This window comes from Diospyros lotus, chromosome 6 (genome assembly GCF_014633365.1).
Source record: "Diospyros lotus cultivar Yz01 chromosome 6, ASM1463336v1, whole genome shotgun sequence".
NCBI lineage: Eukaryota > Viridiplantae > Streptophyta > Magnoliopsida > Ericales > Ebenaceae > Diospyros > Diospyros lotus.
Window position 1 is genome coordinate 11,219,838 of NC_068343.1, and position 26,206 is coordinate 11,246,043.

General features: G+C 35.3%; 1 protein-coding gene across 1 annotated transcript; it reads left to right on the plus strand.

Moving 5' to 3' along the window:
* Positions 1-10: 10 nt before the first annotated feature.
* LOC127803659 (alpha-mannosidase) lies at positions 11-25,003 on the plus strand. The gene is made up of 30 exons (XM_052340064.1): positions 11-230; positions 1,748-1,938; positions 2,097-2,180; positions 2,910-2,998; positions 3,086-3,260; positions 3,555-3,674; positions 3,761-3,844; positions 3,936-4,007; positions 4,136-4,249; positions 4,788-4,888; positions 4,978-5,071; positions 5,463-5,630; positions 5,720-5,809; positions 7,415-7,480; positions 7,565-7,621; positions 9,627-9,846; positions 10,090-10,226; positions 10,868-10,933; positions 11,009-11,068; positions 11,290-11,361; positions 21,416-21,463; positions 21,585-21,704; positions 22,354-22,419; positions 22,964-23,076; positions 23,184-23,268; positions 23,650-23,760; positions 23,833-23,928; positions 24,005-24,052; positions 24,175-24,243; positions 24,487-25,003. The coding sequence occupies exons 1-30, from the start codon at positions 11-13 to the stop codon at positions 24,673-24,675; spliced, it is 3,225 nt and encodes a 1,074-aa protein (XP_052196024.1). The 3' UTR covers positions 24,676-25,003.
* The last annotated feature ends 1,203 nt before the right edge of the window (positions 25,004-26,206 follow it).

Below are 26,206 nucleotides of genomic sequence, written 5' to 3' on the forward strand. Positions count from 1 at the left end.
TTGAGAACGCATGCAGTTCAAATATGCTATTATTGGCTTTTATCATATGCTCTGCTTGCATCAGCTCAAAGATTATCCATGGCTTGCCAAGCCGACTCCTTTCCTATGGTTGATTGAGGTTGAGATGAGAAAATACAAATTACCATTCAGGCTCAAAAGAAGACCCGTGATTAAACTGAAATTGAATGGGTTGGGTTGTCTCGCTTTGCGCCAAAAAAAAGAAGAAGAAGGTATTTGACTAGTTATGTTATGTTTTCTCCGTTTGACCAGTCAAGTAGACTCGCTGAGAATAGCATTCAACCAAATGAAGTGAAGCCAACATTTTGACGACAGGACAGCATCCTTACGATGGCATGCACGCCTTGAAAATGAAGTCGTTTTACCAGTTGTCACTCATTAATAAGGAGTTAAGGTCGTGATACTCAAAGAAAGTCAAAACTTTTAAAATAATAACCTTAAAACTATTTTTTTTTTATTACTTTGTTAGGTGAGATAATTCATATGACGAAGTCAAGAGTTGAATGGGGTGGGCCAACCCTGACCTAACCCCATCCCTATCTAATGAACCAACCAATCCTTAAATGCACTTAGAATTTTGGCATTTGAAGTTTTTCATTTTTTTGTAATCGTTCTTTATGAAGCATAACAATTACATGATAATTATTTTATTTATTTATAAAAATCTGATTCCTTTTAAACTTCTAGTTCTAAGGTCATTTTTAATATGAACAAAAATTGCTCGTCAAGTTAAAATATAAAAAGTAAATTCTCGAAAATTCACCTCAACATTACTCTGTATATATCATGTCTCTTGTCAAATATTCGTTAAGATTCAAATTACACTTGTTGAGTTTCAATTTGATTTGTGATTCAATATATATTTTGTATATATATAATTACAATTATCAAAATTATATATGTTGACGGTAGCAATGAACACCTCTAGCAACGATGGCGGCAGTGTTTTCTTTTTGCTCAAGATCAGCTTGGTTTGTGATTTAATATATATTTTGTATTTATTTTTATATTAGATAATTGATATTTTATATATTTGACCATTGATTTGTGTATTTGATTATTTTGTGTATTGAGCGTTTAAAAATAATTTTGTATATACATGTATAGATTTATTTTGTAAATACATTAAATATTATAAAAATTTAATATTGTCATATTTATTATTAAATTATTAAATAAATAATAATTTTTTATAATAATAAAAATTACAAGTAAGGTAAAATAAATAAAATTAAAATTTATTAATAAATAAATAAAATAGAGAGTGTGATTGAAATATGCATAATTTTTGAAATAAAATTAAAATAAAAAATGAATTGTTTATAATACAAGGAAGAGAGAGTGTGAGAGAGATGCCGCCGCCCGCCAGTTTTCCTCATTTTCAAATCCCATGACAATAGCATCCCACGTGAACTTCCCTCCCTCCCTCCCACCATTACTTGACTGCAATTCTGCTACCCGGGTACCACCGTGCTACGCCCGTGGGGGCCCCTCCCACCATTACTTCATTCCACTGCTACGTGGACAACGCTGTTGCTGTTCTCAAGGCCGGCAACGCAAGCTCGGAAAAACCAATGCCCCTTTTGTCTCTTGTTGCCAATAGATTTCGTTTCACAGCTTTTGCAGCACTTCACCCGCCTGCACTCTTCTTCTATATATACATATATATATGTACGTATAGCAAACCCAGGCCCCTTTGGGATATAAACAAATATGTCGGTTCTATCAGCTTCAGCCCTCGTTTGGGCATGGGTTTTGCTTTGTTCCCACGGAGCTGTTGATGGGTACGTGAAATACAACACTTCAAGCGTTATTGTTGAAGGGAAATTGAATGTTCATTTGGTTCCCCACTCGCATGATGATGTGGGATGGTTGAAGACGATCGATCAGTACTATGTTGGATCAAACAACAGCATACAGGTCATACTACATACATAACTCGTGCTCTCATACTACATCATCATAGAAAATTAACGTATCAGGATTTTTCTAGGTTGCTTTCTTGAATTGAATGTGAGTGTGTTGGGGTACGAGTTCGGGGTATCTGAATGGTGTCGGTGTTTGTTGATTTTTTGCAGGGTGCTTGTGTGGAGAATGTGCTGGACTCGGTTGTTATGTCTTTGCGCAGAGATCCGAATAGGAAGTTTGTCTTTGCTGAAATGGTAAGACGAGTAAATTTTGATGATTTGGTCAAGTACGTGTCGATGAACTCCATATAGAATGTTCTTTCTGATGGCTGGATATTCTAAGAATGCGATCCATCAATTTGATTTGCAACTTATTTCCATCTCCACATTGTGTCTAGTAAATTTTAATGAGGTCAATCACTAAGTACCGATCAATACCGTAAGGAATTGGGTGGATGAATGAGATGAACTGTTTTTATTTAATGAAGACTTGAACCACAACACTACTAGAGTTGCAACTTAGTGGTAGTTCAGTTGGAATGCTCATGAGCTCGAGGTCTTGAGTTCAAGTTGAGCCACATGAAACTAAGTATCTAAAGAATGTGTTGCATGACTGCATGAATCTCTTTCACTACTGTAATCCTGTCAAGGTCATAGTTGCAATGATTGCTCAGAAATATGTTTAATGGGTAAGCTCACCAACAATTTAAACCAGAAATACAATTACAGTTGATTAAGTTCTTGTGGTGCAAAAGCAACTGAGTGTAAACAGTGCTTTTTTTTTATCTTTATGCTCTTTCATGTGGCATGCTCTAGAAAAAAAGTGTAAGATAACTTTATTTTATTTAACTTGAAGTTTATGTCAATTCTTTTTTTTTTTTTCTTGCTTCTTCTTCTTCTTCTTCTTTTTCGATTTGAGCATTGTCATTTTTTTTCTGTCTAGAAGAACTTGTGATTACTGACAGAGGCTAATGGTAAGTGTAGGCTTTTTTCCAAAGGTGGTGGGAAGAACAGAATGTGGAAATACAAGAAGAAGTTAGAAAGCTTGTCGATGCAAGCCAATTGGAATTCATGTATGTAGTGTACCAGCTACTTTTATTCTGTTTCCTTTGTCAATGATGGTGGTATTAATTCACACCAAAAATGATTCTTTGTCACAGAAATGGTGGTTGGTGTATGCATGATGAAGCAGCATCCCATTATGTAGACATGATTGACCAAACAACCCTTGGACATCGTGCACTGAGAACTCAATTCAATATAACACCTCGTGCTGGATGGCAGATAGATCCATTTGGGCACTCAGCAGTGCAAGCTTACCTACTGGGTGCCGAGGTACAAATTTTTTTTGATCTTAGTTGACAGTAACCTATGGAGTTAAAGATGGAGATACACCTTATCATTATATGTTTCTGCTCATAAGTCTGTTTATTGAGTTCAACTGGTTGAGTTGGTTTGATTGCATTGGTAATGCTACATTATAGATTTGTTATTCTTCTAGAACTTAAAAGTCCCATGTTTCAGATATAGTAACAAAATTATTGAACAAGTTATGATATTTTCAGTTGCATTTGTTTAGTTTATTGAAATGTATATGTTCTAAATTTGCTTTATTTGTTGTTGCTTTAGCTTGGTTTCGACTCTGTGCATTTTGCAAGAATTGATTATCAGGACAGAGCTAAGCGCAAGGAAGATAAATCTCTTGAAGTTGTATGGCGTGGATCAAAAACTTTTGGTTCTTCCTCTCAGGTCTGGAGCTTAAATGCTTTTCTGTTCCAGATTTTTTTCTTTTAAATAGATTGCTTTCTTCATCATTCACTTTGGTTCTTCTACAGATCTTTGCCAATGCATTTCCTGTTCATTATAGTCCTCCAAATGGATTCCATTTTGAAGTGGATGATGACTTCCTTCCTGTTCAGGTTATATCAATAACCAAGCATGATCTCAGTAAAATTTTATTGCAGTGAATTTGGTGACTTTTCTCTATCTGATGCATGGTACAAACTGCAGGATAATCCTCTTCTATTCGACTACAATGTTGAACAACGAGTAAATGATTTTATTAATGCTGCAGTTACTCAAGTAATATCTGATTTCCCTGGATATTTTTGCTTTTAAATATGGCATTTGTGCGTTTGGCTTCTAATATGAAGTAGCTAGAAGGTCTAGGTATACTAATCAGTAGTGCCTTTAACCCTCTTTGTTTGCAGGCAAATGTGACAAGGACAAATCATATCATGTGGACAATGGGAGATGACTTCCAGTATCAATATGCTGAGTCTTGGTTCAAACAAATGGACAAGTTAATTCACTATGTTAACAAAGTAATTTTTTTATATACCCAAACATTTTAAACCTTCCGGTTTTAGTTTAATTTTTCTCGTTATATGTGCTTAAAATGGGTTGGATTACCTGTGCAATCAGAAAACAGAGTATGTAATGGATACAGATGTGATAACCTATTTTCCTTTAAATGCTTTGAAAAAGTAGGTGAGTATCAAACTAAGTACCAAATGTGTGGAGTGTGGTCTTCGATGTGATAATGCAAGGCCCTGGATTGAGCAGAAACACTAGGATTTATCAGATTTGTTCAACCCTAAGCTAAAAGTTTATATATACTCTGCATGTATAGTAGTATCTATTTGTGCACAAATTGGCATGTAAGACTTTGATGCATCTCTTGGTTCTATGGGGACCTTGTCTGAACAAGAAATATGAGTTGTTATGGTTTCTTCTGCATATAGTTTGAAATTACTCCAATGCTGAATCCCAGTCTAATATTTTGTTTAGAATGTGATTGTGTTTCCCTTTCATTTACTTATTTAACTACATCTGTTTTAAGAGCAAGTCTGAAATCTACAGGATGGTCGCATAAATGCACTATATTCTACTCCATCTATCTACACAGATGCAAAAAATGCGGAAAATGTATCTTGGCCACTGAAAGCTGATGACTATTTCCCGTGAGCATGGATTTTTATGGTTTCACCTTATTCTGAATAATTGTATCACCTTAATCAATGACATAATCTTGTCTTTTAATAATTTTCAGATATGCAGATAACATCAATGCTTATTGGACTGGATTTTTTACTAGTCGGCCTGCCTTGAAGGGATATGTTCGTATTTTGAGTGGATACTATTTGGTATGGCGTTAATGATTTTTCTATTCAGATTGGCATTAAGTTAGTATGAAGATCTTTTTGTGTTATTTAGTTGATATTGTGGCTGCTAATAGCCATCATCCATCCCATCAATTAGTCAAATCCAAAATATTTTGGTCCTCTATTTGCCATTTGAAACATCATGATGAGTCCCTAAGAAACTTCACCAGTTATAAACACGAAATCTTATTGAATATACTTGCCATTCCTTTTTGGCATGCTAAGTTCCAGAGTGGTCAATATGTACCATAAGGAGAGGGGACAAATTCTCATGGCACATGCCTTGGATGATCTTGCTCATTCTTTATAACAGTAGTTTATGAGTTGAATTCAAATAAAAAAGATAATGAGTTGTTTCCCTTTCCCCATGTAGGCTGCACGCCAACTAGAATTCCTGGCTGGAAGGAAAGCTGCTGGCCCTAATACTTACAGTTTAGGAGATGCTTTAGGAATTGCTCAGCACCATGATGCTATCACAGGTACTGCTAAACAACACACAACAGATGACTACGCAAAGCGCTTAGCGATTGGAGCTTCTGAGGTAAGCTGCTGACAATTTCAAGAACTTCAAATTTACTTATCTTACCCCCAACATTGCCTTTACATTCTCAAATTCAATACTCGACATAGGCAGAAGCTGTTATAAATTCAGCTTTGTCATGCCTCACTAACTCGACATCAAAAGGCCAATGTGCCACACCCTTGTTGACATTGAGACAGGTATTTCTTCTACCTAACTTTTAGTTTTACTTTGCAAATGCATATCTAAAATACTTAGCCATGAAGCTAGATGTATAATATAGCCCTTTATTTGTGAACAAGAGATACAGTAACCTTCTGACAAGAATATGTGAATGAGTGTTAAATCTGCAGGAGTGAATAAAGGTTATATTTATCTTCCTTCCATTCATATACAATACTATAGCAAATGCCTAAAAGTATAATTTCTTCATATATAATTGACAAATCTTATGGTTGATAAAAAAAGAAGAAGAAGAAAATGATACTATTGTTTTTGGAATCACCTGAATGGACTGTGATAACCATTGGAGGGTATGATACCATGATTCATAAAACAGTAGCTCCCTGAATAACTTCTGAACCATTTGCTAATCTTGTTTGATATTGCACTAACCTGAGAATAAGATGTTAAGGTGTTAATATGCTGTGAAATGACACTCATGTGAGAGATTTTGGTTCAATAGGCACCATGTCCTGAGGAATCTCAGGTTCATTCACTACATGGTAAGACATTTTGTATAATGTCTCGTTTAGTGGATTTGGGAAATACTGAACCTATTAAAGAAAAGAAGGAAAAAATGCTGTGGATATGAACTCTAGCTACTCTGGGTGTGTGTGTGCGCACTCTCACATGTGTTTGAGCATTAAGCATCACTTGGCCCATGTAACTTCCAGGACCAAGTTATCTAATTTATTAAAGTTATCTTATACACATATTGCCTGCGTTACTTACTTTTCTGAAATGACACTATGGGAATGCATTATACACCTTGACCTGGGGGAGAGAGTGATTTTTTCCAATTATAACAGATTGAAAATGCTTCATGAATAGGTTCCTTTATCATTGGAAGTTGCAAATTCACCTTGTAATGTATACCTTAGATCAAGTATTTTTAGAACACAATGAAATGAAGAAACTATACTTTTCGCAATAATGAAAAGTTTTCTATCTGCCTCTTGTAATTAGGCGAGGTCAGCTAAATGGCTTCTAGCTTGCAAGTCATCTCTATCAACAAATGCGTTGCTTTCTATTTTGTTTAGGGTTAACCTTGAAAATGGTCCTCAAGGTGATGTTCCAGCATATTTGACAGCATTATTGCTAGTATAGTATCAACTAATAGTGATAAGATCACAACGGCAAGATCGATCTTGTATGTGATTATAAAGAGCACATTTAAAGGAGTGCCACACATGTATTTACATGTGTCTTTAGTGTAATGAGGCTAATGCATATTCTAGAGGTGTTCGCATAGAATACTCTTCTCCTCTTCTTATCTTAGTAGCTTGCTGATAAATTTTTTTTGATGAAAATCAAGTTTTGAAGAATAGCATTATATGGTTGTAAATAAAGACCATAAATAATTGAAATTGTTTCTTTAGAAGTCAACAAGTCCCCATTCTGGGGTCTGATCTACAAGACACACAAAAATGAAAGGTGCTATAATTGTAACTAGACATTTCCTGTATTCTTGTTTTCACTGATTTTTTTTTCCCTAGTCAAGCTTTGTGAAAGTTGTCTGCCAAGTATGCCTCATCTGATGTTCCATTATCTTGTCTGATCTAGTGCCAATTTTACTTTTACAGTGTCAATTACTTAATATAAGTTATTGCCCAACAACTGAGGAAGATATTCCAGAAGGGAAGAGTTTGGTAATTTTTGTTGATTGTTGAGGATTATTTTTTATCTGGGAATATTCAGGAAATTTGTTCACATATTTCAACATGTCCTTGCAGGTTGTTGTGGCCTATAATCCTCTTGGATGGAATCGTACTGAGACAATAAGAGTTCCAGTAAGTTTCATCTTCTACAGCAGTAGAATTTTAGAAAGGCTATGGTTTTTCAAGAACTCTGGGTTGCAATGTTCAGACTCAATACAATGTATTGCATCATGGCCATTGCCTTAGGCTGTAGAGTTTCTTTAGATAAAAACCTTAGGCTGTATAGTTGTTATCTTCAAATAACTAATTCATTAAGTAGACAACAAACAAACTTCCTTTTCTGGAAATGCGAGTTGTTTTTATCTGCCAAACATCAAGTTCCCTAACAATTACCAGCTACAATATTCTGATTATTCGTGAGAGTCAATTTTGCTATTGTATGGCAGTTTCATGAGACATGACACTTTTCTAAGTCTCTTTCAATAAAACATGCCAATCAAATATATTAATTGATTTTTCTTTTGAATGTTAGCAACAGGAAAGCTGACCTCTGCTTTCGCTTCTTCCTGTGTAGAATGCTTGTGTAGCTCATATCATCAGCTGTGTTCTGCATATTTCTGAGTCCACTACATAGTTGAGTGTCGAGTATTTCGACAAAGTAATTGCCTTTCCCAAAATAATTGGCAAACTACTTGTGTCAAGAAAATAATTGGCAAAATACTATTCTAGCTGACAGACCTGCTCACTGAATGAACAGGTTTCATGCCACTGCTTGCAGCCTAGGCACGATTCTAGACCTGGAAATGTGCATGCCTATTGAACACAATGGAAGACCTTTCCAGAGTGGGCGAGTTTCTTTCAAGCCAAAAATAATATAATGTATAGTTAAACAGCCTATAATTAAACAGATTTAAACTCATAATCAAGTTGTTTTGGATTTGGACTATAATTAAAATTTAATAACTGGGACACAATACTTTTATATATAGGGCTATAATATACTAAGATAAATTACAATATTAGTCCCTCACCTTTACACTATTTAATAAATTGATCGCTGTATTTTAACTTTTTTTAAACATTTTTTTTTTGGTTAAAAATTCAGTCCCTTTTTCATTTTTTTCATCAAATTCTATTAATGAAAACTAACACAGTATATATTAATATAAACTCCAAAATACTTGATTGTGGGGTTTAGGTTAATTTTAACATTCAAGAATTTTGAGATTTATATTTATGTATACCATGTCAATTTTCGTTAATAGAGTTTGACAAAAAATTGAAAGAGGGATTGAATTTTAACAAAAATCAAAGTTTAGTGGCTGTGGTGACAAAAATTTAACTACGGTGACTAGTTTGTTATAAAGTAAAAGTTCACAAACTATCGAACTAGCAATATAATTTACCCTTATATACTATATATTATTTAAAAAATAGTATATTATCATATATGTATAAACATAATATGTATAATAAGAACATATATTACATAATATGCAATACCAATATATATTGTATATTATTTTATCTATAACAGGTATTATAATATACTATATATTAAAACGTAATATATTATATAATTTATATAATTTTACACTTGTTGTATAAAATATATATTATAATCTATATTATAATATTGAACATATATATAAACTCCATTGTGTGCAATAGGCCTGCACATTTCCAGGCCTAGAACCATGTCTAGGCTACAAGCAGTGGCATGAGACCTGCTCACTGACTGAGTGGGTTTTTGTTATGGTCTGTCAGCAAGAATAGTATTTTACCAATTATTTTCTTGACACAAGTAGTTTGCCAATTATTTTGGGGGAGATAGTTACTTTGTCAAAAAAACTAGTTGAATGTCTGGATACATGATTTTGGATTTGAGATTTGCATTTGTCCTTTTCTCATTTCAATGGTATCAATGCAATCTGAAGCTTTCTTTTTTATGACCTATCTAAATAGAAGATTCAGAAGCTATTTTTTTATGGTAGATGTTAGAAAACTCTTGTTTTTCTATTTATTATTTCTTCTATTAATCCAAATAAAAAAATAAGTGCACTTGTCCCAGAATTTCTGCAAGGAAATTCATCTCAATTAATGCTGTGTCTGATATTTAGAATGTAAACTATGGCAGGTTAATGATAGTAATCTTGTTGTCCAAGATTCCATGGGTAATACAGTTGAGGCACAATATGTGGAGTTGGATAGCGTTACAAGCAACTTAAGAAACTTCTATACCAGGGCTTATTTGGGAATTTCACCAGGACAAGCTCCCAAGTACTGGATCTTGTTTCAAGTATCTTTGCCACCTCTGGGTTGGAACACATATTTTGTTTCTAATGCATCTGGAGAAGGTACTTGTCCAAAATATCTCTTCTGAGCTGTAGCTTGTACATTATATTTAATTTTTTTTTTCCCATAAACAAACTTCAGTGTGCTGGGATTTCTTCACAAGCACCTCCAGTTTCCTTTGAGAAAGAAGGGAAGTGGAAAAGAAAAAAAAATCTTAAATCACAGGAGGCTTAGACAACGTGACTTATTGTTTTCCTTTCACCCTAATCTGTTAATTTAGCGGTTTTCTACTCCAAATGATATAGGTAAAAGCAGAAGTGCTTATGTCTCAGTGGCGGATGTTCCACAGAATGACACCATTGAAATTGGACCAGGAAACTTGAAAATGTCCTTCTCTTTAGCGTCTGGACAGCTCAAAAGGATGTTTAATTCTAAAATGGGGGTAAGTTGTTTCACTTTCTGGATGCAAGAGAACTGGCATTGGAGATGATAGTTGAATAATAGGTCTCACAGTCAAACTTGTTACCTAACTGAGAAATCATTGTCCATAATCAAGAAAAATAACGATTAGCAACATGAATTCTAGCACTTCATCTATCTCTATCTGTAGCTATTCCCACATCATGTCTGAGGGTTTTTCACCAGGTTTTATTTGTTCTTTCTCTACCTCTTCTGCCACAAATTTCTTCCATTTCCATCCATTCCCATTACATGGGTATTTATTGATATTTTTCTCATATTCCAAATCATCTTAATTGCGTCTTGCCCATCTTATCTTCAATGGATGCCACTTCAACCTTATTATGTATAATTTGTTTTTAATTCTCTCTTTCTGGTATGGTTGCATATCCATTATAACATCCTTTTTTTTGTTACATTCATATTTTGCATATGTTGGTACTTAAATGCCCAACATTCTAAGTCTTACAACAAAGATGGATCATTATTTGATCTCTAAAGTTAACTTTATGTTTCTGAGATTATTCTTGCTGTGTCTTATCCATTCTGGTTACATAGATGTTTCCAGTTTTGTGACAGATAATGGAGTTGCATATGTATCGTGACTCATAACATTTTTTTCAGGTTGATATACCAGTGCAACAAAGCTATCTGTGGTATGGCTCAAGCGCTGGTGACACAGATCCTCAGGTATGCTTTTCTTACGATTTGATCACAAGTTGACTTGTAAGTTGTTGACATGTAATGTGTACAATGTCTTTGTAGTGTTCTGGTGCGTACATTTTCAGGCCAAATGGAGCCCCTCCTACTGTGGTTTCACGATCTGTAAGCCTCTTCTCTTTGATACATAAAACCTTGTACCAACTTCAACGGGTTGGCTATAGAAATCCCTTCTCAGCATTCAGTTCTTTTTTGAGTCTTGATTTTCTGTTAAATCTTAGGCTGTCTTGTTTGCTGTTGTGATGAATGAAATGCCAATTTTATGATGTTTTTATTGCTTCCATATGTTGTTCACTGGAGAGTAATGCTAACTATTGTGATTATAGGTGCCCTTGAAGGTTGTGCGTGGAACTCTGGTTGATGAAGTTCAACAGCAATTCAGCTCGTGGATCTATCAGGTTTGCCTTAACCCTGATTTTATTCTGTTAATACCAACTCTTTATTTACATCAATACTTTATGCTAGTTTAAGGTCAAAAGAGCTTCCAATTGCACAGCATTTCATTCAAGTTCATGAACTTTGCTGCTAGAGTGTTTCCCTGCTCACTTACAAAATGAATTTAGCCATCAATTTGGCCAAAAACTTGGATGGTCTAGGGTTCTGATATGGTTATCATGCAAGAAGATAGGTAGCCTGTAAAAAGATAGTAATAGGTGGAAGAGTATGGGATTAACGTATCATCTTTATGATCATATAAACTGACAAGAATTGAGAAGAAACATATGGCATCTGTTACTGCAAGTGGAAAACTGTGAAGCATAGGTGTCTAACAAGTGTGTTCTAGATTACTTGCTGGATGACATGGGTAGGAGAAGCTTCTGGTTTGCCCAGTTGTCCTTTTCATTTTGGCTAGGAGTTTTGGAGGATACAGTGATGATGATCATGTCCTTACGAAACTAAAAGGAAAAAAATTGCATTATGGGATCATTTTTTATTTGATTCTGTTGGAACAGGTAGAAGGAATGCCTGAGATTAGTGGATAAAGTTAGGAGATTAGAGAAGTTTTCGAGATTAAAGGGATGAGACAGCTTGAAAGAAAAAGATAACTCCAGAAATTTAAATATCAGTTGGTTTGTTTTATCTTCTAAGCCTGATTAAAATCTGTTCCTGATTTTTAGGAGATAGTTTAGGTAGTTTCTCATGTATATATATCCCATACTCGAATTCAATAACAGATCAAGTAAGCTTTCCTAAGATTCAACTTATTTCATGGTATCAGAGCTAAAGTCCTGGTAGCCTAGATCTTAAGCGCTAGACTCTTCAATCATTGAAGCATGGCTGGAAACCAACCAACCCCAACAGTAACCAATGCCTTGGCCAATAGTTCTTCTAACCCTCATCCACAGCTGAATTTTTCTACAAATCCCATTGACAACCATTCTCTACAGATTACTTAACATAAACTGAATGGGAGTAATTTCAGAGAATGATTTGAATTAGTTTTGCTAGTGATCAAAGGGAAAGGAAGAGTTAGATATTTGATAGGAACTATTTCTACCCCACCAAATACAGCAGCAAATTATGGCACTTGGGAAGTAGAAAATTCAATTATTATGGTGTGGCTTATCAACTCAATGGAGCCGAGGATTTGTAGAACCTATCTTTTCTACAAGATTGCAAAGGATGTTTGGGATGTAGTACAGGAGATAGAAAATACCTCTCAATGCTTTGAAATTAGGTCAACCATTTGTACAACTCAACAAGGTAACCGTAATGTTACTGAATACTATAATATTTTGACAGAATTATGGCATGAGATGGATTTATTCTACAATATTAGTTGGGATTGTCCGGTTGAAAGTATAAAATATAGTAAAATGTTGGGGAAGGATCATGTTTTTATTTTCTCCATGGTTTTTAACTCGGATTTGGATGAAGTTCGTGGAAGATTGTTAGGTGCTAAACCTTTGCCTACACTTAGAGAAGTATTTGCTGAATTAAGGAGAGAGGAAAGTAGGTGGAAAGTAATGCTCACTCGACTTACAAACTCACACTTAGGCCCCCAAAATTCTGTTCTTGCTACAATCAAAAGAGAAGACACTATTTAGAGATAAACAAGGATAAGCAGCAGTGTGACCACTATAATAAATCATACCACACAAGAGCAACGTGCTTGAAGATTCATGGCAAGCTAGCAAATTGGAAGCCACGAAATAAATGAGAAACAACCCATTTAGCCTATGTTACAGAAGCTCCCACTGAAATTGAAAAAAACACAAACCTAAACCTATTAACTGAGTAGATTGAAGCCTTTAACAAATTACTAAATCAAACCACAGGTACAAAACTCTCAAGTCTTGCTACTTCTAAGCCAACAGCCTTAATTGCTCAACAAGGTATTTTTCGGTACTCATTGATATCTCAAAAGCTTCCTAAACATGTTTGGATAGTGGATATAGGTGCATCCGATCATATGACAAGTTTGGTTAATTCTATATCATATTATACAACTTGTAGTACTACCATTAATATTTCTATGGCTGATGGCTCTACATCTCTCGCTTTAGGGTATGGAACAGTTAGTTTATTGAAACTAAAGCTGCAATCTCTTCTACATGTACCGGAATTAAATTGTAATTTACTCTTAGTTAGCAAACTGACAAGAGACATGAATTGTAGTATAACATTTTTCCCTTCGTACTGTGTTTTCTAAGACCAATCTTCAGGGATAATAATTGGCAGTGTTGAGGAAAAAGATGACCTCTACTATGTTTCAGGAGATGGTGCAGCCATTCAAAATCCTCCCACAAATAAAATAGTTCTTGCTGTAACTTCTAATGCCAATACACTGATGTGGCATAAATGCCTAGGACACCATAATTTTCCATACCTAAAATTCTTGTATTCTCATATTTTCATTAATAAAGAGTAACCTTTTATTAAGTGTGAGCAGTGTGTTCTTACTAAACAACCTCGCTTTCATTATCCGATTTAGTCCTACAAACTATGTGAACCTTTTCTTTTTATTCATAGTGATATTTGGGGTCCTACCAAGCATTCAAATGTCTTAGGTACTCGTTGGTTTATAACATTTATTGACGATCATACTAGAGTTTGTTAGGTTTATCTCAAAGAGAAAACTTCGAGGCTAGTAGCATTTTCAAACAATTTCACAAACTTATCCTGAATATATTCCAATCTTCCATTTGTGTCTTTCGAACTAACAATGGCTGTGAACATTTCTCTCATGATTTCACTCAATATCTCTCCGAACATGGCATATTCCATTAAAGGTCATGTCCATATACCCCTCAACAAAATGGGGTGGCTGAAAGAAAAAAAAAACAGACATCTTCTAGAGGTTGCTCGAGCCATGATGTTCACTAGTTATGTTCCTAATTCTTGTTAGGGGCAAGCCATTCTCACAGCTTCTTACCTCATCAATCGTCTTCCCACCAAAGCACTTCAATTTTGAACCCCCCCTCCCCCCAGCACTTATTGTGATATTTTTCCTCATATTCGCCTATTTACTTCTATTTCCCCCAAGGTTTTTGGCTGCATTGTGTATGCTTACAACCACAATCCCTTTTGGACAAAATTTAAGCCTAAAGCACTAAAGTGTATTTTTGTTGGGTATTCTCCTTCCCAAAAAGGCTAGAAGTGCTATTGTCCCTCCTCTCAGAAGTTTTTTGTGTCTTCTGATGTAACCTTTTATGAGGATCAACCTTTCTATCCTAATACATCTCTTTCGAGGGAGACTGCAAGTGCAGATTGGCATTCAGATCCCACCATCTCTCTTCCAATGTCTGGCCCTATTGAATCCCAGCCATCAGTGTGTTCTCAAGGGGGAGCATCAACATCAACTCCTAAAAACCTACTGCCAACTGCTCATGAAAACCCACTCAACCCACTTACAGCTCCTGAAAACTCATAGCTCTTGACACCTCCCTTACAGCTTCTAAAAACCCACTTTTGGTTTATTCCTGGCGGCCTAAGGTCCTCAACAATCTCAGCACAACCAAGCATTGGATCCGGAGCCTAGTCCACCTGAGGATAACACTACCATGGTTGATGATCTAGCTATTCCTATAGCAATTCAAAAGAGGGTAAGGTCATGTGCTAAGTACCCTATTTCTAATCATTTGACTTATTCAAAGTTGTCACCACGGTTCAGTTCAGGGCCTTTATTGCAAGTATAGACAATATTGAAATTACTAAGACCATCTAATGTGCTTTGAAAGATCCAAAGTGGAAAGCTGTTGTTTTAAAGGAGATGAAAGCATTGGTTGGCAGCAAAATACTAGGGAGATGGTAGAGTTACCCTCGAAAAAAAAGGTGGTTGAGTGTAAATGAGTATTCACTGTGAAATATCGTGCAAATGAGAGTATTGATAGATATAAGGCTAGGTTGGTGGCTCAAAGTTTCACCCAAACCTATGGGATTGACTATGAAGAGACGTTTGCTCTCGTGTCTGAATTAAATTCTATCAGAGTATTACTCTCTCTTGCTGTCAATTTCAAATGGACTCTGCATCAATTAAATATTAATGGAGAATTGGATGAGGAAATTCGTAATACCCCAAAATAAAAGAAAGCAATTTCAGAATTTTTAGGAATTTTCCAAGTGACTATGAAGCAGTTCAGAGAATTAGAAGTTAGTCTAATAAGCTGAATCCACTAAAAGGAGTACCCCAGAACTCAGATACTTAGAAAAAGGACATGATGTTGACGAGCGTCTCAAGACGAGATTTATGATGCTGAAAGAAATTAAAACGAAGACAGTTTTCGGTACAACTAAAATACAGCCTAAAAAATCGAATGATCGTAAGGGAGTTCCGGAAAGCCAATGGAACCTTGAGGGGGCTCCAGTTTTATGTAAGAATAAGCCCTGAAGTGGTTATAGGACGAAATGATAGTCCTGAGAGGACACCAGGGCAAAAACGTACTTATTGAGTAACTATTGAGTTATTAATTTTTGAATTTCAATGTTTTAATCCAAAGGGAATTGATATTTGAGGATAATTACAATTATGCAATGCTAAAGTGGGATTAAGAATTTAATTGAGAAATTTATATATAATTTCTATGATTTTAATATATAATATAATAAATTATATATATCAAATATACTCATGTGAATGGGTGGAGGCCAAGGTATGTGCGTGGTGCCCAAGTGAAGTGGAAGGCAAGCATATGTGATAAATATAATATAATATATATAATACTTGGAGCCCAAGAATAAGGTGGTATAAATAGGTTTGGGCGCAAGGTGAAGAAGGCGTTGGGAAGAGAAGAAGTGGAGGAAGGAGGAAAAAAGAAAACGGGAAAAAAAAAAAAGAAAGAAAGAAAAGGAAGGAAAAAGAGGAAAAAATAGTAGAAAATTTTTGAAAAATTCTAGAAATTTATTTGAAGCTCGAGGAATGTGCTAGGGCTCAGAATTTAGCATTTAAAAGCCTGACACGAGAGTCGAGGTTGAGTTCGAATTTCGAGGCATTCTGAATTGTATTCAAGGTGAGTGGTTCTACCGAAAAACTGGTTTTGTTGCATGTGAATGGTTTAACCTGTGAATGGTTGTTTCATGTGGGAGGTTCATCCCAAAATATTTTATACATGTGCATTGAATTTTGTGCATTGAAATGTCATTTTATGTTGGATTATGAGGAAATCCAAGATTAAGGCAATGGAGATTTGGTTAGGATTAATTCCTAAACTAGAATTAGGATCTTATATATATCTTTCCTTTCTTCCTTATTGTTGATTATCTTTCCTTTCTTGTATCTCTCCTTTTGTTGTTGTATTTTCTCTTTATAAGAGAGCTGTTTGTGTTCATAGTTAAGACATGAAATATATTAAGTTTGTCCTAGAGATTTTACATTTTATGTAATGCATCATTTCATGTTGTGGTTATGGCATTGGCATGTGTATGGGACATGGGTAGTGTTTCCGGAATGCTTTTGAGTGGGAACGTAATCTCTGACGTGATTGTGGCGAGGCGGGTTCCTGTGTTGATGTTGACCCTCTTATGTCGGGAGTGGTAACGATTGTTCCCGAGGTGTCGGAGAGATGCGTTGATGTTGCCCCTCTTAAGCTAGGATTGTGTTGTGCCATTGCGTCGATGTGATTATGTTTCCCTTAGAGAGATTTTTTTTTCCCGTGGTATGGGATAAGTGCTGCATGGGATTCTTTTGGATTGGGACATGTCAGGATATGCAAGTTTATTCACGGTCTTACATATATTTATGAAAATATTTTTGAACTCTCACTTAGATGATTCAGCATCTAATTTAGACTTTGTCCCTGGAATATTCAAACATTCCAGTTGAAAGCAGTGGTGCCAAGGGAAAAGAGGTTATCGAGATGTAGCCGTTATTTACATATTAGATCTATAGTAGGTCTTTAACTACGTGCGAAATGTTTAGTTATCATGTATTTTGTTTTGAAATATGATGTAAAACGATGGTACGGTTTCTATGTTATAAATGAAGCATTTACAGTTATGTATTATTTGAGGTTTCGATCTTGCTTCTGCATTTTTATGATGTTACATGTCTTAGCTTATTGATTATTAAGTTTGATATGCTGAGAAGATAGAATTGGGATTGTTGGGAAATTATTTATGTTGAGTGTATGTTGGGAAAAAAAATATTCCCGAAATCCCGGGTTAACACACGCTTGGGAAAAGCGGGGTGTTACAAAATCTAATGAGGGTTCCTCTTGGATTTGAGCAAGAAGTGGAAGCTAGAAAGGTATGTAAGCTTAACAAGTCTTTATATGGGTTGAAACAATCACTAAGAGCATGGTTCAAGAAGTTCAGTATGACTCTTAATTGGTTAGGATATCAATAGGGGCAAATGGATGACACATTGTTTACAAAGCATTCAACAAATGGAAATAAGGCTATCTTGATTGTATATGTGAATGATATCATAGTAATAGGGGATAATATACAAGAAATAGAGAGTCTAAAGAAGCACTTGAGAGCTGAATTTAAAGTTAAAGACCTAGGAACAATGAGATATTTCCTAGGAATGGAGGTGGCTCAAAGTAAAACAGGTATTTTCATTTCACAAAGAAAATACACACTGGACTTTTGAAAGAAATAGGAATGCTAGTGTAATACCCGAGAAATTCTAAAGGACCCAAAAGTAATTTATCTTGAGGCAAAAGGGGGATTTTCAGATAAATTGAGGGTATAAGGGTAATTTATTACCGTATGAATAACCGAATTGACTGCAGGGAGTGCCCTGGAGCCGAGATGCTAAAGGAAAATGATATGGCCGTGATGAGTATTTCGAGGCATGATTTATGGTATCAAAAGAAATCGGATCGGGAACGGTTTTCGGTACAGCTAAAAATGCAACTTAGGCTGCAAAACCGAATCGTTGAAGGCGACTTTTGGGAAGTCAACGGAAGCTTGAGAGGGTTTCGGTTTTCATAAGGAACAACCTTTCAGCGGTTTCAAGAAGAAACGAATGGATTTGCGGTCAAAACGAGGATTCGGGCCTAAGTGCAGTTTTCTGAAATTGCCAGAGGGAGGTTAAAACGATGTTTTTTTAGAATCTTTAAGGGTCAAATGGATGTTTTAGGACTTGAGGGTCTTAAATGCAATTATGAAAAGTTAAGGGGCAATGTGAAATGGGCAAAAGGGTGAAAGCCAAAAGTTGAGGGGCCAAAGTGCAAATAAGGGAAAAAGCTTGCAATGGGAAACCGACTGCATCTTGCCGGTCGTCCACGACCAATTTTGGCCATAGGGTTGCACGAGGGATGGTCGGGGGAGTATCTTTTGTAAAGGCAAGAGGCGACAACGGCCACTGGGTTGGCCAGAAAAGCAAGAAGACCGACTGAAAGTTCAGTTTGGTTGTCGCGAGCTTGCAACTCGCTTTTGTGGTCGAGTAAGGTTGATTTGAGGTCTATCTAGGGTAGGTTTAAGCTTTAAGGCACATGGGTTGGTCGATCTCGGGTGTTTGAAGATTCAAAAATGGGGAGAAATGAAGCTTCAAATCGAGGGATTTATCGAACGAATTGAGCAATGGGAATAAAGGGGCTTTTGAGGTATTTTGGTTAAGGTTTAATGGTGTTTCGAAGGTCGCCGAAAAGAGGGAGGCGGACGGTAGATCCGAGACTTCAAACGGCCGGTTGACGGCCTTCCGGTGCTCCATTCAAGCTCCAAGATGTGTCAAAAGGATCGACTGGTTGAGGAGATCATCGCGGTGGAGTCAGCCTGCATCGCCGGAGAAGACGACAGGCGCGTGGCCGGCACGCGTTGGCTTTCATGCGTCGCCAATCGCCCTAGCGCGTGGGGCCTTGGAAAAATATGCAAAAAAATGTTAGAAAATCCAGAAAAATAAGTTATGGGGGTTTGTGCAAAAATTTTTGGTGTTTGACATCTCGATGTCTCGGTTTTCTCACCAAACAGCCTCGTTTTGTGTGAAAACACAACATCCGGGTAAGCTCAGTAATTTTCCTCTGAAGTTCATTCGATATTATGAATTGTTGTGGAAAGAGATTCGAGAAAATAGTCTCGAGGGTATTTATTGGGATTTTTAGAAGGCAAAATGGAAGAAAATAAAGGAAAATAAAAGAAATTGGAATATTGAGATATTTAGTGATTAAATATGTTTTTTATGATTTATGTGCTCGGGGAAAAGTGATTGGTGCAACTTTCAAGTGTTGGCACGGAAATTATGGTCAGGCATGCATATCGAGTCTACGCACGCTTTTCAAGAAATTTGAGTTTATCTCTAAAGGTGAGTTGTCCTATCTTATATAATATGATTGTTTATTATGCATGATATTTATGAAAGATATGATTGTTTATTATGCATTATATTTATGAAAGATATGATTGCTTATATATGCATGATATTTATGAAAGATATAATTCATTTTGTCATATTGCATGGAAAGTCGTGATATGACGGCACGGGGTGACGTGTCTGATGATTCAGCAGGTGGTTTCGATAATTTGTCTATCCACATATTTTAGATGAGTTGGAAAATGGCTATGTATTTAACGTATCGTTTGACTGCACTTAGGGTGTTTAGATGTTATCTCGGGAGACTAGTCTCCATGTATTCATGTATTAAGGTTTTGGAAGATATGATGTAATGGTACGCATTCTTATGTTATGATTAAAGTGAATGTACCATATCAAGTTTCAATTTTTAAGCTTCCGCATGTATGATGATTACCTGTCTTAACTTACTGATTCTTGTTTAGTATGCTGGGAAGGTAGAACGGGATTGTCGGGAAATGATTTATATTGAAAAAATATATATATATATTCCCAAAATTCCTAAGTTATTTAACGTTTGGAGAAGCGGGGCATTACAGCTAGGGTGTAGACCTACTTGAACACCCCTAGAAAAGAATTGGAAACTTGGAGAAATCAAGGATGATGCACCAGTAGAAAAAGAAAGATATTATTGGTTGGTGGGAAAATTAATTATTAATTTCTTACACGACCTAATATAGCCTATGCAGTGAGTGTGCATTTTCCTACCCAAAGACATATGAATGTTTTTATCCATGTCCTAAGATATCTAAAAAGGAAACGGGGAAAAGGACTTTTATTTTTGAAAAATATAGAAAAAGGAATAGGGGGTTTTGTCGATGTAGATTGGGCCGGGTCTATTGAAGGTAGGCGGTCAACTTTAGGTTATTGTACTAAGTTATGGGGAAATTTGGTTACATGGAGAAGTAAGAAGCAGACAGTTGTAGCTCGTAGCAGTGTTGAGGCAGAGTTTCGGGCCATAGCTCAAGGGATTTGTGAAGTAATTTGGTTAGGAAGATTGATGGAAGATTTACATATTTATTTGTCACAACAAACAAAAGTGTACATTGATTGTAAATCAGCAATTAGTATTGTCAATAATTTAGTACAGCATGTTCGAATGAAGCATGTGAGAATTGATTAAAGTTTCATAAAGTGGGAAATTGAAGAGGGAAGAATTAATTTGTCCTATATTCCTACAAAAAGTCAAATTGCTTATGTGCTTACCAAAGCTATGGCAGGACAAGGTTTTGAATCACTTATTAGCAAGCTAGGAATAACGAATATTTATTCACCAGCTCGAGGGAGGGGGAGTGTTGGAATAGGTAAAAGGAATGCCCAAGATTAGTGGATAGGGTTGTTGTTAGGAGATAAGAGAGGTTTCCAAGATTAAAGGGTTAAGGCAGCTTGAAAGTAAAAGATAACTCCAGAAATTTAAATATCAGTTGATTTGTTTTATCTTCTAAGCCTAACTCAAATCTGTTCCTGATTTTTAAGAGAGTTTAGGTGGTTTCTCATGTATGTATATCCCATACTCGAATTCAATAAAAGATCAAGCAAGCTTTCCTGAGATTCAGCTTATTTCAGATTCATATCATATTAGTATGAGTTGCCGCTCAGTATTTTTATTAATGTATCAGTAATACTGTTCATTGTCCTCAATTTGTTCAACTTGTTTGTTTGTTTTTTTCTTCCCTGACTTGTTAATTGTTGATTTCTGACTTACAGTTGTTTGTCAGGTGGTCAGACTTTACAAAGATAAAGAGCATGCTGAAGTTGAATTCACAGTAAGCCAAACATGTAAATTTTCATGTTAATCATGGAGTTTCTCATAATAACATTTTTGTATGGGGAAAAAAGAAAGAGAAAAATGTTATAGTTGAGTTCTGACAAATTTCTGATTGCAAGATTGGTCCTATACCTACGGATGATGGTGTTGGTAAAGAGGTCATTACACGGATGACAGCAAATATGGTCACAAACAAGGTGTTCTATACTGATTCCAATGGGAGGGACTTTCTAGAACGGGTAAATCTCATATAATTCTTCTCCTTGAAAATTTGAAATCCCTTAGAAAGTGCTCAATAAAAGCCGCTATTTTCTTTCTTAAATAATATATCTTATTGTATGTTCTCATGTGGTTATATATATGGCCTTTGTTAGAGCAGAAAATTACTGATGGAAACCTCTATATTCAAGTTCCTTATTTATTTTCCATAGTTATAATCTCAATTCAATGAATAATTTGACTTGTTTTAAGTAATCATTTACATAAATAGAATGATGGAAAAGATTTTCTAAAAGACAACTCTTTTCCTATTTACATGCTGCCTATAAATCATAATACAGGTAATAAAATCCATAAAGAGAAGTATGACCAGGCCTTGATTGGATGACATGCTAGGCATGACTTTTTACAAATGTTTAGCAAAAAACATACTAGTCTGTCCAGCTCAATCCACTTAATACATTGAGTCACTTGTGAACCTATGTACAAAATCCTCAACGAACATCTTACGGGTTCTGGCTATAGTTTTGAAATCCTTTTCTCTTGTTCCACCAGTTTGTTCCGAGTGAAACATTTCCAAGTTTCTGCTAGAATTCAGAATCAATAAAATTTATATTTTTCTGTCACTAAATGTAGCCCTTATTTGGATCTGATATCATGCTTTTCTAGGTTCGAGATCATAGAGAGGACTGGCCACTTCAAGTTCATCAGCCTGTTGCAGGAAATTACTATCCGGTAGTGTTCTCAACTTCTGTTGAAATTATAATGTTCAGGCAGAATTTATTTTGGTGTAGATCCAAAATAAATGCAGCTTTTACCCACTTCCAGGTAGTTTTAACTTAGACCAAGCTTTTGCTATGCATTAGTGGGACTCTGCAGGCAGTTTGACATGGCCTTTTCTGAGTTTACACCATGAAGTCAATCAATTTATATAACCTAGATGGTTGGGGTTTATTTTGTGTTTTATTTATCTTTACTTTTTATTTTTATTACATGTCAAGAACCCAAAAAGATGTTGATTTAGATGTAATGATTGAACAGAGTATTTCAGGTGATTCAAAATTCAATTTTTTAAGAGTTTCACTATGAAAAGAAAAAGTTAATGAGAATTGGAGAACTCGCCTGCGTATATTATAAATTTTCTGGGTCAAACAAATTAATCATTCATAGTATCCTTCCAAATCCTTGAATCCGAACAGAATCTATGCTTTCCTTTTCATTTGAGTAAGATAGAATTGATGATTTTATTCTGAATAACAATTCTAGCTTCTGTTTACAGCTCAGCCTTGGAATTTATACAACAGACAATAAATCTGAATTCTCGGTCTTGGTTGATCGAGCTGTTGGTGGAGCCAGCATTGAAGATGGACAAGTAGAAATAATGCTTCACAGGTTTACATAATTATTTTTTACATTATTATTCTTATACTTGTCATTAAGAACCACTGGTATCTTTGTTGATATGCCACTTGAAATTATCTCCTTTTGTCATATGCAAGGCGCATACTCTTTGATGATTCCAGAGGTGTTGGTGAAGCCCTTGATGAGACAGTCTGCACTGGAAGCAGTTGCGAAGGACTTACGGTACTCATTTGTCTGCTTTGCTCTCCGATTTCCAGCCTTGAGTTGTTTAAAGAAGTGCTTCGCAGGCAGAGTATTTCTCTTTCTTCGAGACAAGAAAAGAAATGATGGGACATTTTTTTCAGTTAAAATTGAAACAAAAACAAAAAATAAAATTGTAGTCCAACGAGCCCTAAGGTATCCAAAACAAATGATAGGACTTGTTATTCCCAGTTGCTAAACTGCTCCATATTCAGTCAGATGGCCATCATCATTGAGCGTTTTTCAGATAAGAGTTTGCTTCATCTGGGCTTCAGAGTTTCTGCTACCCCATCTTATGTCTTCCAGGAAATTACTAGCTGACCCCAAATAGTAGGATAAAGGCTTGATATGTTGTTGTTTTAGGTTCGAGGAAAGTACTATGTTAGCGTCAATCAGCAAGGTGCTGGATCACAGTGGCGCCGGACAACTGGCCAGGAAGTTTACTCACCCATTCTTTTAGCCTTCACACATGAGGTATGCTTAATTCGAGTTGAACAATCAACAGTGTATTGTACTGATAATCTGATGAGAAAACTGATCTGACAGAAATTAGTAGATTGGAAAGCTTCTCATTTGACTAAGGGAACCCCCATGGATGCAAACTACACTTTACCTCTTAATGTTGCATTAATTACTCTTCAGGTACTTTATTTAATGCACATTTCGTTTGGTTTCTGTGTGTGTGTTTTTCCCCTCTCTTCTTACCTCAGCTTTGCAGGAGCTGAGTGATGGAACTGTGCTCCTTCGCTTGGCACATTTATACGAGGTAAATTCAATTCCATAATCCCCTTAATATTCCATGAACAGAAATAAATAGATTGGATGCATCTAGCGGCCAGAAAATAAGAGAGCTATAACCTTCCTTATTTCATTCTGCATTTGTTTTAGGCCGGGGAAGATGCCGAGTACTCGGCACTAGCCAAAGTTGAACTGAAGAAGATGTTTGCTCAAAAAACGGTATGTATTCCCTAGATTTGTTTGATATTCTCTTCCTTTTGAACAATTTTGGGATAAGTCGTGAACGTAAACATTGATTACTAGAGGAAACATATATTCAGAGGGTCCAGGATCATGTCAAAAAATAAGAAAGGGAAGCTCTAGGATCATGTCTAAACATTTTTAGGCATCCAAGCCCATTTCCTAACAAGAACAGATATGGTGATGGTCAATTCATTTGTATTGTCTTTGTGTAACTTTCAGATCAAAGAGGTCAAGGAAATGAGCTTGTCTGCAAACCAAGAGAAGTCTCAGATGAAGAGAATGACTTGGAAAGTTGAAGGGGACAATGGAGATGAACCGGCTACTGTTAGAGGTGGCCCTGTCGACAGCTCAACTCTTGTTGTCGAGCTCGGTCCCATGGAGATTCGGACCTTCCTGTTGACATTTTAGGGTCTTTGCTCCTTATATGATCAGTTCTAGTGAAATCTCGACAACAATGACAGATTTTTTTTTTTTTTTTTTTCTGGAGAGTGCATCTCCAATGCTTGATGCTTTTGGTTCATTGCCTTGTTATCTTGTGGCCAATAAAGGCAAAAAATGAAAGAAATAATGATTGCATTGTGAAGCTATAAGAACAGACAGAACTTTCTGGCAACCAAGCCGCAAGAACCGATTCCCAGTTAATTATGTTGCTGAAATCCTGTCTAAATGGAGGACTGAAGCAATGCTTGTTTGGAAAATGGTACTTGTATCTCAAGAAATGAGTTTTGCATGACAATTATGTTTTTTTATAGGTTATATGAATTTGGTTTTGCTTGTCCAAATGAACCCAAATTTAGTGAATTAATTTAGCTTTGGATTTCAGATAACAAAGAGCCAGTCAAAAAGACAAAGATTAAAACAAAAAAAAAAAAATTAGAGGGAGGGACAGAGTCATATTGCATAAGAACAGACCATGTGGGGCTCAACACTGCAAAATGGCTCTGTTTCATCTCTAACGAATAGGCAATGCACCTCTCCTCCACAGCAGTTGGGACTTGGGATGGTGAAAAGGCCGCATTATTTTAGGTATGGTTTTTATATCTAAGGCTAAGCATATTTAGTTTATTTTTGTAAATTTCTTAATATTTTTAAATTTTAGGATAATTTATCAAAAAATACTCAATTTTCACATTATTTTTAATTTTAAACTCAACTTTTAATTTTATCAATTGTATTGACTTTCTATTTTACAATATCATTTCATTTTATTAAAATTAACCATTAAATGATGGCATAATTTTACGTAATCTAGCAATGTGTATCATGAAAACTTACTTAAATAGTAAAAAAATAGAGTTGTAGTGATATCACGCGAATGAGAATGCCGTATTAACAATTCACGTAACCAATTATGATAGTTGCAAGTCCCCACAATCCAAAAAGTATTGAAAGTAATTTAATTGATCGTCATTCATTTATAATCTAATAATATCTTACGATGCATTGAATAAGAAAGACATTTATTTTAATAATTACACACTGATTTCAATAATACTAACAAATTTTTATGTCATAACTCTACATGAGTGATTATAATAAAAGTGACTTAAAGGTCAAATATGTATATAAAAGATTAGAAACACTCAGATAAGGTAAATTTCTATCTTTCAACTCTTATATATTTTCAAATATTGGATCTCCTTTAATATATTTTAAAAGTTTTTCTACATAATTTTGAATAGTTTTAATTATTATTTTACAAAAAAAATAAAGATATTAAAGAAAATTTATCTTTTTAAATAAAGTCTAATTATTGACTATTAACTTAATTATAATCGCCTAAAAGTATTATAAAAAATATTATTTAAATATTTAATTTTGATACTTTTAATAATACTCGTATATTGATAAATTATACATTTACGTTAACTATAATATATTAAAGCATAAAAATTATTAAAAATATTATAATTGCACTAATTATTAAATGATTTTTGGT